The sequence below is a fragment of the Boleophthalmus pectinirostris genome, unplaced genomic scaffold (genome assembly GCF_026225935.1).
Source record: "Boleophthalmus pectinirostris isolate CB_2022bp ecotype Guang Dong unplaced genomic scaffold, ASM2622593v1 HiC_scaffold_10, whole genome shotgun sequence".
In the NCBI taxonomy this organism is placed as follows: domain Eukaryota; kingdom Metazoa; phylum Chordata; class Actinopteri; order Gobiiformes; family Gobiidae; genus Boleophthalmus; species Boleophthalmus pectinirostris.
Window position 1 is genome coordinate 14887372 of NW_026570971.1, and position 15994 is coordinate 14903365.

Below are 15994 nucleotides of genomic sequence, written 5' to 3' on the forward strand. Positions count from 1 at the left end.
TTTCAGTTTTATTTTTGTCTAAATTATCTTTGTGTTAAATCATAATTTGATGCCATCAGTGAGAATCTAAAATGTAAATATTAATTAAAATAAAGAAAAACATGGGCGGGCCCTGCTCGTTGCAGAATAGTGTAGCCAATCCGCGTACTTTTTCTTTTGGGTTAAACATTTCCATTGGTCAATAATCTTTGTCTGCTCCGCGCATCATGCCGACGGGGCTAGCTACAAAGCAGCTAGTTAGCTAGTGGCTAGAGTCTTTGCTATCACACAAAAACAAGTATATGTGGAGATTTATGTTTTAAGGCGAAACGGCATGGACACAGCCTCCCGTCCTATTAAAGGTATGTTATTAAATATTCATCTGAATGATGTTGTGTCATTGAATTGAGCATTAGCAAGCTAACGAGAAGAAAAGACGACTGTCCTGAAAAGATCTGAGTTACGCATAAATGTAGCATTAAAAGGAAAGCTCGTATATTGTCTGATCTACGCCGTATGTCAACAGTTGGAAACATTATTATTACCATTGTCACAAGCTAAAATGTAAACTATGTCTAAAACGAATTGCTGTAAGAGTCAGTCTGTAATGTTAACGAGTTAAGTTCACGCTAGCAAAATCCTAGTGTTTAATGTTTGATACAGTTTCAGTGGCTTATGTTGACAGTTGCCCAAACAATGTGATTTCTCTGCAGGCAGCATCTTTGGAGGATGAGTGCTCCACCTCCTTCAGCTGTGTAGAGATGACCTGCCACCCTTTTGGGAATGGTCAGAATGGGGCCAGATGTGCCCCTTCTTAATGAGTACAAGCAGGAGTTCTTCTGGAAGCGCTTCCCCCAGACTGTATTGGGTGGTCCACGCTTTAAGTTGGGCTACTGTGCCCCACCGTATGTGTATGTCAACCAGGCTGTCCTGTTCCTAGCGCCATGGCTGTTCGGAGGCATCAGTACTCTGCTTTGCCAGCTGCAGCTGCTTCCGGAGCTCCATGCTGCAGTTCTGTCTGGACTACTCATGTTTGGGGTGGCAGCGGGTGTCCAGGCCCTGGCATTATATGCTGTTCGTAGGAATGCCACTGTGGAGAGACTGGGGGTTAACAACATCTTGACTGATGAAGAGGAGGTGGAGTTCACCCACTGTGTCAGCCCTGACACTGTGCACTTCATTGCCCCTGGAAAGAGGTTTGGCCTAAATATTGTGCTGCATACAGTTCTTGCAGGGGTGCTGTGTGGATTTGGCACATGGTATATGTTTCTCAGTCGACTCACCACTCTGTACAACAGCATAGGAGCATCCCTGGTTATCTTTGTTCTCAGTTGGGTGACTCTGTGTATTGCTGAGTATTCCCTCATCGTTAACACAGCCACAGAGACTGCCACCTTCCAGGCACAGGACACCTATGAGATTACCCCACTTACCCGGCCCGTGTACATATTCATCTTTATCTCTGTGGATCTGGTTGAAAGGTAAAACATTTCATAACAGACGTTTGCTGAAAATGCAGATCATTTGTAGAATTTTGAAAATCTCTTACAGGTTTTCTGGAACTGTTCCGGAGCTCCATCTGGCCAGCCAGATTCTGCATGTGCTGTTCCTCTTTCTACCTCTTCTGTGGGCACTGGGAATGCTGCCCCCGCTGGATGCCCTGCTCCTTTGGGCCATGGAGCAGATTCTTGTCTTTGGTTTAGGCGGCTCCCCCATGTCCAGCAACCTCAGGTGAATTGATATTGGTAAATGGGATGTTTCCAAATTGTTTCTTGGCCCATGAATTCACTGACCTACAAGTTCCCTTTTCAAATACCGTCACAACAAGTTGAGAGTACAACAAAGTACTGTAACAATGTAGCTATTACTAATGTTGCTATACTGACAGTTTCTTAAACCATTAAAACAACTGTGACCGATTCGGTGTAAAAGAGCAAGAGGTGAAAAGCAGCAGTATTTCAATACATCGTCATGGAAAAATCAATAATTTGGACACCTCAGTTAACCACCATAAACATCTCATTGAAATCTCATTAATAATCTGTATGATCACTCAAGTGTTTAATTATTTTGTGTGATGGTAGTGTAATATTGTTCTGAATCTCCCTTTTGATTATTTTTACTAAGTGTAAGAAAAACATGATTATTAATGTGCCATAACAACTAAATATACAAATGTTGCCTGCTGTCTCCTAGGTTGCTGTTGATGTTTTGTGTGTCCTCTGGAGTAGCTGTATGTAATTACTTCATTCCCTCAACAACGGCTCTGCTTCTCTTCTCGGTCTCTATGGGTTTTCTGTTGAGCTTGGATCTCAGCCAAACAAGAATATTTTGTAAAGGTTCCTCAGAGGCTTTCAGAGATCAGTTATCTCGAGGGGGGTCCCCAGCACCTCCACCTCCTCCCAGGTCTTTTGGATGGACTCTTGGCTGCAGGGAGATACTACTGTACATTACCCTGATGTTGGTGGCAGGGGTTGAGGCTGGCTTGCTGCATCACTTCCTGGGCAAAGTGCAGTCTCTGAGCTTTGTCAGTGGACCCCAGACCCTTGTGGGGTATGTTCTCCTTGTTGTCTTCTGCCTTAGCTGGGTGCTCAGAGAGGTTCAGGGGGCATATGTGTTTGGAGGATTTTTCCTCAACCCATTTTACCCCAAAGGGATGTCCAATATACAGACCTTTAAGCAGCGCAACAAGGGACTTCATATGGCTGCAGCACTCAGAAGAGTCCTTATCAGTCTTGGTAGAGTATGTTTCTCCCTTTTTAACATTTGAAGAATGTTTTTCAACAAATTACTCATAGCTGTTTCATTTACAGTGTCACCTTTGGCAATGATAGCTTTTCTAGCCATGGATCAATCTCTTCTACAGCTGCATAAGGCTTCACATTCCATTGGGCTGACACGAGCTTTCAGAGTGGTGCGTACACATTCAATTATAAATGTGTATAGTAGTTTGAAACAAAATAAAGAAACTGTATTTGACAAAAGACATCAAAATCTAAAGCTTGGCTTAACCCATTATGCTGATGGGTGATTGTTTGACTGACTAAAATTATCCACAGTTCAAGCTGTTTGTGAACTTTGCAGTTTACTTTAATTCTGCATAATTTTTGGGGGGATAAATATAAGAAGTAAAGGTGCTGTCTGAAGGGATGGTCTGATCAACAGTAGATTGGGCATTTAGTGGGTCTTAACAATTTCTTTTTTGAAGCTGAACCCCAAACAACTCAAGTTTTAGGGACTTGCTATAATGTAAAAATGAATAGCTTAAATAGCTGAAAAAATACACTATATATTTTAAAATGATTAATCCTTTATATAGGCTATGTATTATCTTCTAATCAACTTTTTTTTCCAGGTGTGGCAAAGCACAGAGGAGGGTCTGTTACACATGGTTGTAGTTATTTTGTTGCGGCTCATAGCTGGTGACAAAGTGCTGCAGGGATGGGACAGCCTTGGAACAGGCATTCAGCTTCTGCTTGTAAGAGTACCTTGCTATACCACCGTACTAACACTATATGCACTTGTAGTGCCTAACTATGGTGTGGTTCTGCTTAGGTTGGTCTTGTGGTCGACAGACTGAGCCAGTTTCTCTACAAACTGAAGTTCAGTGTGACCGTTCTGGTCACATCATGGACTGAAAAGAAGCAGCGGAGACAGTCCGCTGGCACACTTTTGGCTCTGAATGCTTCACTGTGGCCACTGCTACTGGCTGTGGTGACCCTCTCAGCCCTTCTGTCAGCCCCTCTGCTGCCCCTCTTCACTCTGCCCATCTTCCTGGTGGGATTTCCTCGGCCACAGCGCAGTTGGCCTGGGCCTGTGGGCACAGCCTGTCCCTGTCCTGACTCAGTCTTTTACCAGCAGATGAGTGAAAGCTTGGCTTCTGCTCTGAGGATGGCTTTCGCAAGAGGATCACTGGGTTTGTTGACCAAGTCATTCTTTTGTCCTAAATGTACAAGTCTAAATCAAATGTTTGATTCTGCATGTTAAGATCCAACTTTTATGTTGTGTTTATACAGCATGACAATATATTTTACTATAAAATTTAATTTGACAAACACACACCTCATTCATTCTTTCATAGCCAAGGTGGGTGAAGTATCTTTCTCAAGGATACAATGAAGAGCATGTGCTATTCAGCTGGAATTATATCGCCAATCTTTGGGACTGCTCTTATCACAAGCTGCTGCTGGCCTAATATATAATCATTTTAAATTACATTTTAACTAGGTTTGATTTTCTATGCATTATAATCTTCTGATTTATTTTAACTTACTAATTCAAGTACTTTAAATATTTTGACGGCTATAATTGCTGTCGTCTTTGGGTCAAGTTGGGACTGTGTGCAGATCAGAGCTCAATGAGGCATCCCTGTATATGGTAGTATATTAGTAAAAGGAATGTTGCTGTGAGCAGCTCGTTGGAGTTACTGGCTTTAATGCAAGCGTGCATGATCCTGCTGAGCATCATGTGTAGTGACCCAAAAAAGCTCCGATCTGTATTCATTTCATCCAAATGTTTCCACACTATTAACCATGTAATACTCTTGGGCCAAATGGAGCTGCTGCGGCTGCTAGGATTGGTTCTGTGCCTGATCTGGAGGAGCATGACGAGGACAACAAATTATATTACATAGGTTGTTGTTTTGAAACTGTACAAATGTTCTCTTGTTCACAACCTGGTGTGGAGAACTAGTGAGTGTATTTAGCATGCGTGCTAACTAACTTTAACTCTCAACTATCTTAGTTTGATGTGTGGTTTAAGATATGGTCTTTAAATTATTAAAGCATGAAAACCAAATGAACCTAATCGAACTATGTTTGGGGTTTATGTCAGAATATTCATACCAGAGTTTAGATCACAATTTAAATTTGATCATAATTTATGTACACTAAGTCGCTTTATAGGGGACATGTGTAAAATGTACTTTTATGAGCTTGTAATCATCTTAGAACAGTCATCATTAGCTTGCTCAGTGTTGTATTTTCACTCATTCCTCAGTGTTGTATTTTCACTCATTCCTCAGTGTTGTATTTTCACTCATTTGTTTGTTGAGTTTACTGTATTGTCCTGCAATTGAGGCTTGAGTAGGGGGTAACTACAACTATCTGAGTTTTCTCTTCGCTGTGATTGGGTAAATTTGCCTATCACTCAGAGAATTGCCAAAGCTGTCATAATGTAATATACACTGGACAATTATTTTTCTGAACAATTGGAGGGCTAGCCACCTTTACTTGCTGAGAGAGAGGCACATTTGTTTGTCTCCCTTAAATGCATGAGCTCTGATCAGAGGTTTGTAACATTCATGCTGTATTCTACAGTAGAACCATGTCATCTCGACTTCAGCTGGTCTGGGCTAAACAGAATCGCTATTATTATAACATGATTTTGATTATATGGTAATTTCTTGCCCTGTGTTTGCCCTCTTTTTTGATGTCACACTGAATACATGTTAAACGCATCGTTGGTTCATGTTTTTCCCCCTGCTCTAGGTTCCTTGGCCCCAGGGTCTCATTTTCTTGGCCGCTTTCAGGACCGCATGGTTTGGATTATGATTCTGGAGCGGGGATATGGATACTGTACAGTTAACATAAAGGTATTGTAGACACTTTTCATTCTTTAGGGTTTAATAAAGTACACCTTAAACTAAATTACCTAATCTGTGTGATCTATTGCAGGGTCTTGAGCTGCAGGAGACCTCATGTCACACAGTGGAGGCTCGCAGAGTAGATGAGGTGTTTGAAACGGCCTTTGAGCGTCCGGAACATTTGGGGTTGACTCAAGGCTTCAATCTGCACTGGGGAAACGCCCTCACGCCATGTGCCGCATTGACTGTCCGGGTTTATTCTGATGCTAGGAATGTTCTCTCTGGGATCATTGATTCTCATGACAATCTGAGGAAACTCCAGAATGACTTTCTCAAAGCTTTGGTATGGCTGCTGCTGCGTTACTGCGTTCAGAAGCACAAAGGTTTTTACTGGAGCTGTGATGATGGCTCAGGTATGGGAGGCAGGAGGTCTCAGTCCTCCCAGCTGGCCCACACCACCTGTGTGCAGCCAGCTGAACCTGCCCTCCAGTCCAACATGTCTTCTTTGAAGTTCAGGCAGGACAGCTCCAGCATGACTTCGTTTGGGGAGTGGTCTGATGAGGATGACTTGTTTGGGCCTCAGACAGCCAAGCGCACTGTGGCTCTGGTGACAGCTGAAGCCCACTGTGGGTCTGCAGCACTGCAGCCAGGAGCCTCTCTGCCTGGCTCTGTGGAAATGGACAGTTTATTTGAAAACATGGCTCTGTCTGCACTGCAGCCACTGCAGCCTCTGGGACTGGGCATCGGGCTGCCTGCTGCAGACAGAGGACCACACTCTGAGGTCTTTGGAGAGAGACTTGGCTCTCTGCCTCCTCTGAACTTCAGCTGCCCACAGTCTGAGGTCTTTAACCTGCCAAGTGGCTGGAGAACAGCTCCTTTACTGCCCTCTCGCCTCCTCCAGCTCAAGCCTCTGTTTCCAGAGGACTGGTTCCGGTTTGCACTTGGCCGCTTTGGGCCTACAGTTCAAAGTGACACCACAGAAGATATGACCAAAGCTCTGAAAGAGGACGAGGCACTAAAGGAACTGCATTGTCATGTCACCATGTCCTGTCTGGTTTCTCTGGGGGCCGAATCAGCCTTCACCAGCCCCAGTTATGTCTATAGATTATACTGTGGAGATATACCCTGGACAGACTCCTTGGATTGGCTTTCATCCTGTAAAGAGCTCTACCAGATTGCACTACAAGCTTTCAGGTATTTGTCGAATTTTAGGGATTGGGGTTAAGGTTATTCTAATACTCCGTAAAGTAGAGCTTTTCTCCCAGGATAAATTCACAAAGTAAAATGAACAGGGCAATTTATTTTTGTTTCTGCTACTGAATAGTGAAACATTTCTGTAAATGAATGGTTATAAACTGTAGTGATGTAGAGAGCATGCAGAGACCCAGTCACAAAAAAGAGATTAACACTACTATCAGTGACTCAAGTCATTACATCCCGTCTGTATCACAGGTTGACCCTGTTATGGTTGTCAAACTGATACTAACCTTTACTGAATAGTTAAGTGTATGAAAGATTTGTATTTATCAGAACTAGAATAAGAGCACTTTACAATCAAAATCTATTTTGAACTTTTAACATCATGAAAACACATGTCTCCACCTTTTTAATCTAACCACTAAGAGAACAATGCACTATGTTATAATTTATTAAACTGTGTGTGAAAGTCATCTATATTCTTGATTTAGGTTCAGTTTTAAGTTGCTGTTTGATCAAGCCAGCCTTGGGCCTATGGAGTCCGCAGAAGAATTGTTCAGCGCCTTGGAGGAATACGAGCGGGACTGGTACATTGGATTGGTTTCAGAAAAGGGCTGGCATGACAGCGTTCTGAGAGAGAAGCCATTCCTGTTCTCACTGGGACATGACCTAACAATGGTGAGTGCAGTAGTATGTAACACATTCCTATCTTGTACTCAGAGTAGGTCTATTTAAAGGTAGGGTATTATGGAAAATCAACAGACGCAGAATTATTGTTTTCTGCAAATATAGCATTTTCAAAACAATAAGTGGTAACATTGAGATTTAAATATGTTATGTGTTAGCTTTTAATTCCCCATAGAAGTAAAATACCCCTTAATGACAAGACTTGCAATAGTGGTTTAGACTTATTAAACTTGTTAAACTAAGACACAGATTAAGCAAGAAGATTTATGCATAGTATAGCTATTGATAGTATATATCACAATCCCCACTAATGTAGACACTGATTATGGAGCGTGTGATGATGCAGGTGACCTTGAAACAACAGTGAGAGTGAACTGATCTCTCTCCACAGGGCACATACACAGGACGTGTCTTGTCCCTCCAAGAGCAGCTCATGCAGGTAGGCCGTCTGAATGGGGAGGGAGTTCGAGGACAGTGGGCCAATCTGTCCTGGGAGTTACTGTATGCCACTAATGATGACGAAGAGCGCTACAGCATACAGGCTCACCCCTTCCTACTTCGGAACCTGACAGTGCAGGCAGCAGACCCTCCTCTAGGATACCCCATTTATTCCTCTGTCCCACTACATTTCCCCAGCCTCTGACCCATAAGGTACAGTTGAATGTGAGGAAAACTTCTGTTTGCAACAGACTCGAGACTCAGAAGTGATGTGGCATTACACAATTGAACAGACTTTATGAATACTTAAAAGAACACTTTAAAGGTTAGCATTTTAATGTTGAGAAATTTGCTTAAATTAATGACATTTGCCCACCTTCATTGGAAGACAAGGGCTTAATACCTCCCATTTACTGTACATTTTTACATTTTCCAAAGGGTCTATTTGTGCCTTTTAATATATCCTGATGTATGTGTAATGTGTTTGTGCTGAAATTCTGTTTACAATACACTTGTTTACAATTTAGGATCTGTTTTAAGTGTTTTGTCCACAGTCCTTTATTGTATTTTTATAGGTATAATTGTTGTATTTTTATATGTACTATAATAAATGACCTGGCAATGTCCTTTGTCTTCTTTAGATCATTTAACCCTTGTGTTGTGACCGGCAAGAGAACACTTTGTGTCCCTTCTATTCTGTTTTTGATAATTGTAGTATTTTCTTTTTCCAAACCTTTTGCTCATGATCTGTTAATCCACTTTAGTTCTGACCAAAATTACTATTTGATCAAAATTATCTGTGTTTGTATCTGTGATGTGTTAATATTTCCATATGATGGCCTTATGATTTACACAAAAAATATTTAATTATAGATAATTATGCATAATATTCTCCAATATTCAGACACAAATCTCCAACACCATTCTCTGGCCCCCACACTATATGCTCAATTGCCATCCTAAAAATAAAAACAGAACAGGCTTATGGTAAATCATATGAAAACGTTGCCCATCTATAGGGACACCTGTTTAAATTGAGTAATTTTGTCATACTTTTATTATAAGTATGAACTCTTAAAAATCACACATTTGTTGTCTTTTGAAAAAGGAAAACCACAATCAGGAATTCACTATTTTATACTGTCATAGAAGAGCAATTCAGAATGTTGTTATTCTAGAATGGAAGGATCTGTGGGAGAGTTGAGGAAACCCTCTTTAAAATGGGTTGTGTGATATTTTACTGACCTGTGTGACTTTGCTTGTTGACCATTCAAATTTGAGACATTTTTACATGGCCAAAACTGAAGTGGATTAGCAGAAAAGAACAGAATGCTATTTTTACACATTTTAAACTGAGTGGCCCAAAAGGAGCACTAGCAGTACATAGGGCTAGCAAATTTGTAAATTCTGCCCATATTAAATTCATAGATATTTCTTTTTATTATTATTTTACAATTTAAGCATGAAAATCACAAAAACGGGTTTAAAGTAACCCAACAGGACACACGATGCATTTATTAGAAACAATGAAAAGTTTTGCTAATCACATTTTAAGGGCTGCATTACCTCAGAAGATAGGCAAATAGTTTACAATTTTGAAATGTACAGTACCATCTTTGTCCATCTCATGGTGCTTTGGGTTTGCTGAAATAAGCTGAGTCTGCATCCTGGGGGGAAAAAAGACAGCCGTTTAGAAATGTACTGTTTGAACCATTATATTTTAGGTCAAAAATAAAAACACAAACACAGTTTTATTGGAAAAAACTAGATCTCTAACCACGACTTTAAACCAAAATGAAAAATTAGTACCACTGCCATGGCAATTGATTTTATATATTTTGCTTTGAATTGTTAATGATCAAAAATGTGCATATAAACAAGATTTATGGAACTCAAAATGATGGGATGATGGCAGACAAGGCAATTAATGCTTTGGTCCAAAATGTCCACTTAAGTCTTTGCTGTATTTCAGCCATAGGCTGAATGGACTAAGGAAGTTTGGCTCCAGTAAATGAAGCTCACAAGACCATAGGAGCAATAGGAAAGCAGGCGTTCCCATGCTCACTTCCTATTTGGAAAGTTGTTTGGGTTTTTTTAGGTGGGGGGTCAAATGTGAACTACTTTATTTTTTTTTTTAATCACTACAAACAGTACTACCTTTTGACCTGGGGTCCATGTAACAAACAAGGTTTGAAAAACCAAGAGTTTAACAGTTAACTTAAGAGTTACTTACCAGACCAGCTTTAAAATTCTGCACCCGTTTTCTGCCCAGCTTGTTTGTGATGAACCAGGCCAAAGTAGGAGTATACTGCCATGCATAGTAAAACAAAAGGAAAGGTTGCTGAGCAATCCACATTTCCTGGACTCCATTAACTATTCCTACTAACATCAGACGCACACAGCGCCTTGTTGACATCTTGTGCTCTTGACTCCCAACCTTGGGCACAGGCTTAGAGTCAAAGTGTTAGACAGGCGTTAATGACAGATTTTTAACAAATATTTTAATAAATATTTAACACTTTACCTTATTCAGCACTTCTGTGAATGCATTGTCAACTATTTTGGACTGCACTGGGCCTGGACATACTGTGCTGATGAGGATGTTAGGATAGTCAAACAGTTCAGTCCTTAGTGAGTTGAAGAAGCCCTGTCAAATACATGATAATTAAGATCCATTCAGTTATCGTGAGTGCTAGGGACGTTTGTGGTTCTTTACCTGGAGAGCATGTTTACTTGCAGAGTACCCTGTAGCCAGAGGGGCCCCAGCTAGCCCCACCACACTGCTCACAGTCACAATGCTCCCAGAGCCTCGCTTTGTCATATGAGGAAGCACCTGCTTTGTGAGAGACACTGTCCCCAGGAAGTTAAGCTCCATCAAAGCATGATACACTTCAAGATCAGTCTCCAAGAACAGGGACCGCTGGCTTCGGCCACCATTGTTTATCAAGACATCAATCTGAAAGAAAAATTTGCCTATTTATGCATTCATGCAAACACTAACTGGGTTAATTTAATGTTAAATCTTAACGTGACTTAAATTGTTGTTACATGTACAAATTATCTGATATATATATATATATATATATATATATATCTATATCTATCTATATATATATATATATATATATATATATATATTTATTTATATTTATATTTATAGTTGCCTTTTAGATATGTGTAAATTAATAAAAGGCTTTAGAACAAAGAGTTTTCAGTTGTGGACATTTAGGCACAGTCTGGACCTCTACCACAAACATACATGTCCAAAGTACTTTATGGCTGTTTCAGTTTTTGCCTCATGGGATTGCCTCTCCAACAAATCCAATGGAAGAACAAGAATATCTTCATCTTGTAGGTTAGAGTATTCTAAAAGAAACAAAAATTACTTAATTGTTCACTTTTAATGGCAAGTTTAAATATTCTCATTTACGTAAACAGTGGCGTTTGACCCTTTGGAGCTCATTTTCCCGACGTGAAGAGAGGATGAGGTGAGCTCCACACCGTGCCAGCTGGTATGCCAGCTCCTCCCCAATGCCACTTGAGGCTCCAGTCACCCACACCACCAGCCCCTTTAGTCTCTTCTCTTTAACAAAAACAGAATGGGGTCAGTATTGTTTATTTTAATGGTTGGAGGGGATTTTTGCTTAGAGAATCAAAAAATGTGTGATAACATAATGATAGAAAGATGATTTTTGCAGAAAAAAGAATTATTCAATCTCTAATGGTATGATAATGATAAAAGAGATGATGGGTGCAGAACAGCTGCTCTTAAGTCTGTTTGTATAAAAAGTACAGAAAGTAAACTACTTTTTTCTTAAATGGTAAAGAAAGGAACAATTTTATTTTTTTCATTTTAGAAGACAATACTCCACAGACTATTTTGGTGCGGTTTAAAATTTTTTAATAGCTCTGTTCACACCACCTATAGACCAAACTGACAGTATAGTGAATGGGTCTGGTGCTATTATATCTATATATATCTATTATCTTATTACACTTTCATGGGTTGTTGTCATAACACTGGACCCGGAAGTAGCGTAGCTAAAGTAGAGTGATCATGGCAAGATCAAAACCTATGCGCACTGCTCCTCTACAACAACAACCACCTTGTCTGTACTTTTGTCTACGGAGATGTCCATGATCAATGTAATTCAGACCATTATTACAAGCAGTTGTGGGAAAAGTTTTTTGTTATGGCCATTGACTCCCAGGAACAGCTTCTATTGCACATGAGCACTGAAGCTAACCCTCAACACCCCAGCCCCGGTCGTCACCTGGCCGCTGCCCCGCCACACTGGCCCACAGCAAGGTCATGTCCGCATCTGCGAACACCGTGTACACCAGAGACGCGATCACGTACAGCGGGACGAGGTACCATAGCACGGAGACAAGACTCGAGTCCATTTTGCGGAGCTCCAGTCCCCCGAGCGCATCCGACTGATACAACTTCAAGACTGGCGTGGACAACAGACTGCGCATGCGTCACTTCATGAAGGGCGACTTCAGGAAGGGGTATGTAGAGAGCTCTCCAAAACCTTTAGAGTACACGCAAAAGTACTCAGGGTAAAGGAAAAAGTAGGGTGACCAGATTTTCAAAATAAAAATCTCTTACATCTCTGGTTTGTGTTGGTTGTAATAATGAAATTGTGAAACGAGTGATTAAGGAAAATTGTTCTGCACTCGGCACCAATGTGTTTGTCATTTTTAAGCAGCTTTTCTGTATTTTACCTAAATAAATGACAAGTTATGCTTCTCTTTATTGTTGGCAGGTATAGGATTAGTTAAAAATAGGGACACCTGGGACATTTCTTGGATAAGACTGGGACAAATCACTGTTTTTGGATAAATCTGCTGGGACAGGGGACACAGGGCTCAAAACTGGGACTGTCCCAGGTAAATAGGGACGTCTGGTCACCCAAGGTAACTGTAACCTATCATTTACAATGTCTTGGACTAAGTAGGCTATTTGCAGGGACATCACACATGGGGGTGTTCTACGTGGATATCTATAGCTTTACTATGCTGGCACAATGCACACATAAGCATCGACTTTTTCACGAACAAGTATTAAGTTTGAAAACTCAAGAATAAATACTAAATAGCACATTTTCAGGAGCCTGTAATCAATACAAGTATTCATGGTCCTGTTTAGGTGAGAGCAGGGTGACTATATGTCCCTATTTACCCGGGACAGTCCCAGTTTTGAGCCCCTTGTCTCCTGTCCCATCAGATTTATCCAAGTTTTGCCCCAGTGTTATATAAGAAATGTCCCAGGTGTCCCTATTTTATTATTTATTTTTTTTAACCAATATGATAATGGGATGATGATGGTAACAGTAAAGAGAAGCATAAATTGTTGTTTGTTTAGGTAAAATATCAAAAGATTTGCTTAAAAATGACCAAAACACAAAGAAAATGTGACTATACTGGCTCACATGTTAGTGAATTATGAACAATTTTATTATTACCAACCACCAAAAAATGGGGATGTCCCAGTTTGTTATTTTGAAATTCTGGTGACTCTAGGTAAGAGTGACTAACTGAAAAAAATTTGGCAAATGCTAATTAGCTTGTAACTGTAATTTAATGTGTGAGAGACTTGTGTAACAGTTTTTAACTAAACCATCTTTTTGTGGTCAAATTGTGTTATCAGATTAAACAAGCCTCAGACAGAGCAGTGTCTTCAGCATCACACCCCCATCAGCAGACATCAGCTGCAAAGTACCAATAATTAAAGGAAATGTATGTTGCTTACAAGTATCCTACAATAATCATAATCACATAATCAGTTGGTTGCAAGAGTCTTAACCTGCACATAGAAGACTCATAGGACACTTCTCATTTCTCTTTCTTCACTTCCTTCTCCTTGATACCTCTCCTCGATTCTGCAGGAAATGGCAAAGCGAGGAGAGAGGATAAACTCCTCAGTGAGACCGATAAAGTTTGATTATTTTATCTGATGTCTGCCTCCTGAAGCCTCCCTCATGTTTACTGCTTCTTTCTGTGTTTTTTTTTTTTTTTTTGAGACACCGATTAATATGACACATTTGATTGACAGCTGAAAAATGGCAGCTCGAGGAGAGAGAAATAAGATGCGGCCAAAGCCTTCCTCATTCTCAGTGGCCTATAAGGACATAATGCTGCAGCAGCAGAGGCTGCAGGATCTCTGAGCAATCATTAGCTACAGGTGGTGGGGTTTAAGGTAGATCTCTGTAAACTCGGGGGTGGTGGTAAGATACTACTGGAACCACAGCACAGCTGCCCTGGTTTAGACTGACCTATAATAATAATAATAATAATGGCTCAATTTTAAATAGCACTTTTCTGGACACTTAAAGACTCAGAGCATCATTCACTCCACACTCTGTGGTGGTAAGAGACTATTGTAACCACAGCTGCCCTGGGGCAGACAGATGGAAAAGAGGCTGCCAATTTGTGCCATCAGCCTGTCAATAGTTCTTACACTGGCACCCCACTGGGACCTGGTATTCCCATCTGTCTCCCATCCAAGTACTAACCAGGCCCAGCCTTGCTTAGTTTCAGAGATCTGACGAGATTAGGATTTCACCAGGAGGTTGGATTTCAGCAGTTAAACGGGCTAGCAGCTAATTAAGCCTTACATGAATGAAGATATGAAAGTATTTTATTTATTTAAATTTCACTATTGTTTTTTAAGAATGTGGTTTTCTTTGAAAGATTCAACAACATCTCCTAAAGAGTCAAAAACTGTAAATTTGGTGCTTTTTTTTTTTTGCCTTTTTATTACATTGATGAGGGATTTAGCCTGCTTATAGGCTACTACAACATCTACACATTAGCTAGAGCACATCCTGTAATTGCTATTTTATCAGTTTCACATAATTTAAACTGTCAGTATCAGTAAATGTTATAGGTAAATGAGGGCTTTAATGTCTCCAGATATCCTTTTTGATGCTATAAGAAAATGAAAAGCTGTCCAGTTATTGCAGAGCTAAGGCAAAATCTATATGAATCAATACTCTTTAAAATAACACCCATGCCAGAGTTTGGTTTAATGTTTAATCTAATTAGTTTTAAGATAAATCATTATTTCATTTAGGCAAATGACAAAAAAATAAATAAAAATTAAAGCCGCACGCGGCGATGGTGGCCCTCGCCCCGGCGCGCAGTCGCCCCCCAGGCCGCCGGGGGACTCGCGACCGGCCCGGCACGCCTCTCTCTTCCCGATATCCGCCCAGGTCGACAGCTCGTCCATTAGACACATTACATAATGCACCTTTAAATATTTTAAGGAGTCTTTGCGCCCCTGCTGGCCAGTGGTGGAAAATACATCATGTCGATAATGGACTTTTTTTTTGCTTGTATTCATGTGTAGAATTTAATTCCTGAATTTGATAAAATCCGATAATGTTGACATTTCATGTCTATGTTGAGGGGGCGCTATAGAGTTCACTTTTCATATGTTTTATAGTGTATTATATTCAGGCCGTGATCAGGCATTAGTGATTCAAATTTCAGCACGATCAGACAAAACCTGTTTGTGTAATACATTTTTTACAATTTTTTGGGGGAGTCTTTGCGCCCCTGCTGACCAAACGTGGAAAATGCCCCATGTCTGTAATAGACTTTTTTGCTTGTAATCATACACAGAATTTAATTCCCGAATTTGGTACAAATCCGATAATGTTGACGTTTCATGTCTATGCTAGGGGGCGCTACAGAGTTCACTTTTATTAGATTTCATATTTCATTACATTAAGGCCTGGATCACACAATTGTGATTTGAATTTGAGTTCTCTAAGACAATGCCTGTGGCCGTGACAGGTCACCGAAAAAACAGGAAATGAAGTCATTTTTCGCCGGCGTGCTACGGGCGAACCGTAAGGAGTATCAAAATTCCTTCTGATGCATTTTGTGAGTTTATGTCTGTAGATGTGACATGTCAAATTTGAGCTCATTTGGAGCAAACCCCGGGGACTTGAATCTTTTTGTAGACACCCAAGTCAAAACGGCTCCGAATGTTTTATCCAATATGGCCAACTTCCTGTTCATCATAGGGTCATGCTCCAATTCATCTTTTGGCTTGTCTCATTGTTCTCTATCACTGTTCCAAATTTCATTTCCCTGCGA

The 15994-nt window shown here is 40.5% G+C and overlaps 2 protein-coding genes across 2 annotated transcripts; one reads left to right on the top strand and one right to left on the bottom strand.

Moving 5' to 3' along the window:
* Positions 1 to 179: 179 nt before the first annotated feature.
* On the top strand, positions 180 to 8511 carry pcnx4 (pecanex 4). The gene is made up of 11 exons (XM_020919730.2): positions 180 to 341; positions 693 to 1460; positions 1531 to 1710; positions 2176 to 2717; positions 2793 to 2893; positions 3335 to 3457; positions 3535 to 3895; positions 5469 to 5572; positions 5655 to 6757; positions 7252 to 7438; positions 7839 to 8511. Exons 2-11 carry the CDS (start codon positions 763 to 765, stop codon positions 8088 to 8090), a joined length of 3651 nt encoding a protein of 1216 aa, XP_020775389.2. The 5' UTR covers positions 180 to 341; positions 693 to 762; the 3' UTR covers positions 8091 to 8511.
* Positions 8512 to 9301: 790 nt separating this feature from the next.
* On the bottom strand, positions 9302 to 12356 carry dhrs7 (dehydrogenase/reductase (SDR family) member 7). Its single transcript, XM_020919690.2, has 7 exons — positions 12160 to 12356; positions 11316 to 11468; positions 11145 to 11251; positions 10602 to 10841; positions 10410 to 10532; positions 10119 to 10334; positions 9302 to 9552 (listed from the first exon to the last, which is right to left on the bottom strand). Exons 1-7 carry the CDS (start codon positions 12287 to 12289, stop codon positions 9511 to 9513), a joined length of 1011 nt encoding a protein of 336 aa, XP_020775349.1. The 5' UTR covers positions 12290 to 12356; the 3' UTR covers positions 9302 to 9510.
* Between the last annotated feature and the right edge of the window lie 3638 nt (positions 12357 to 15994).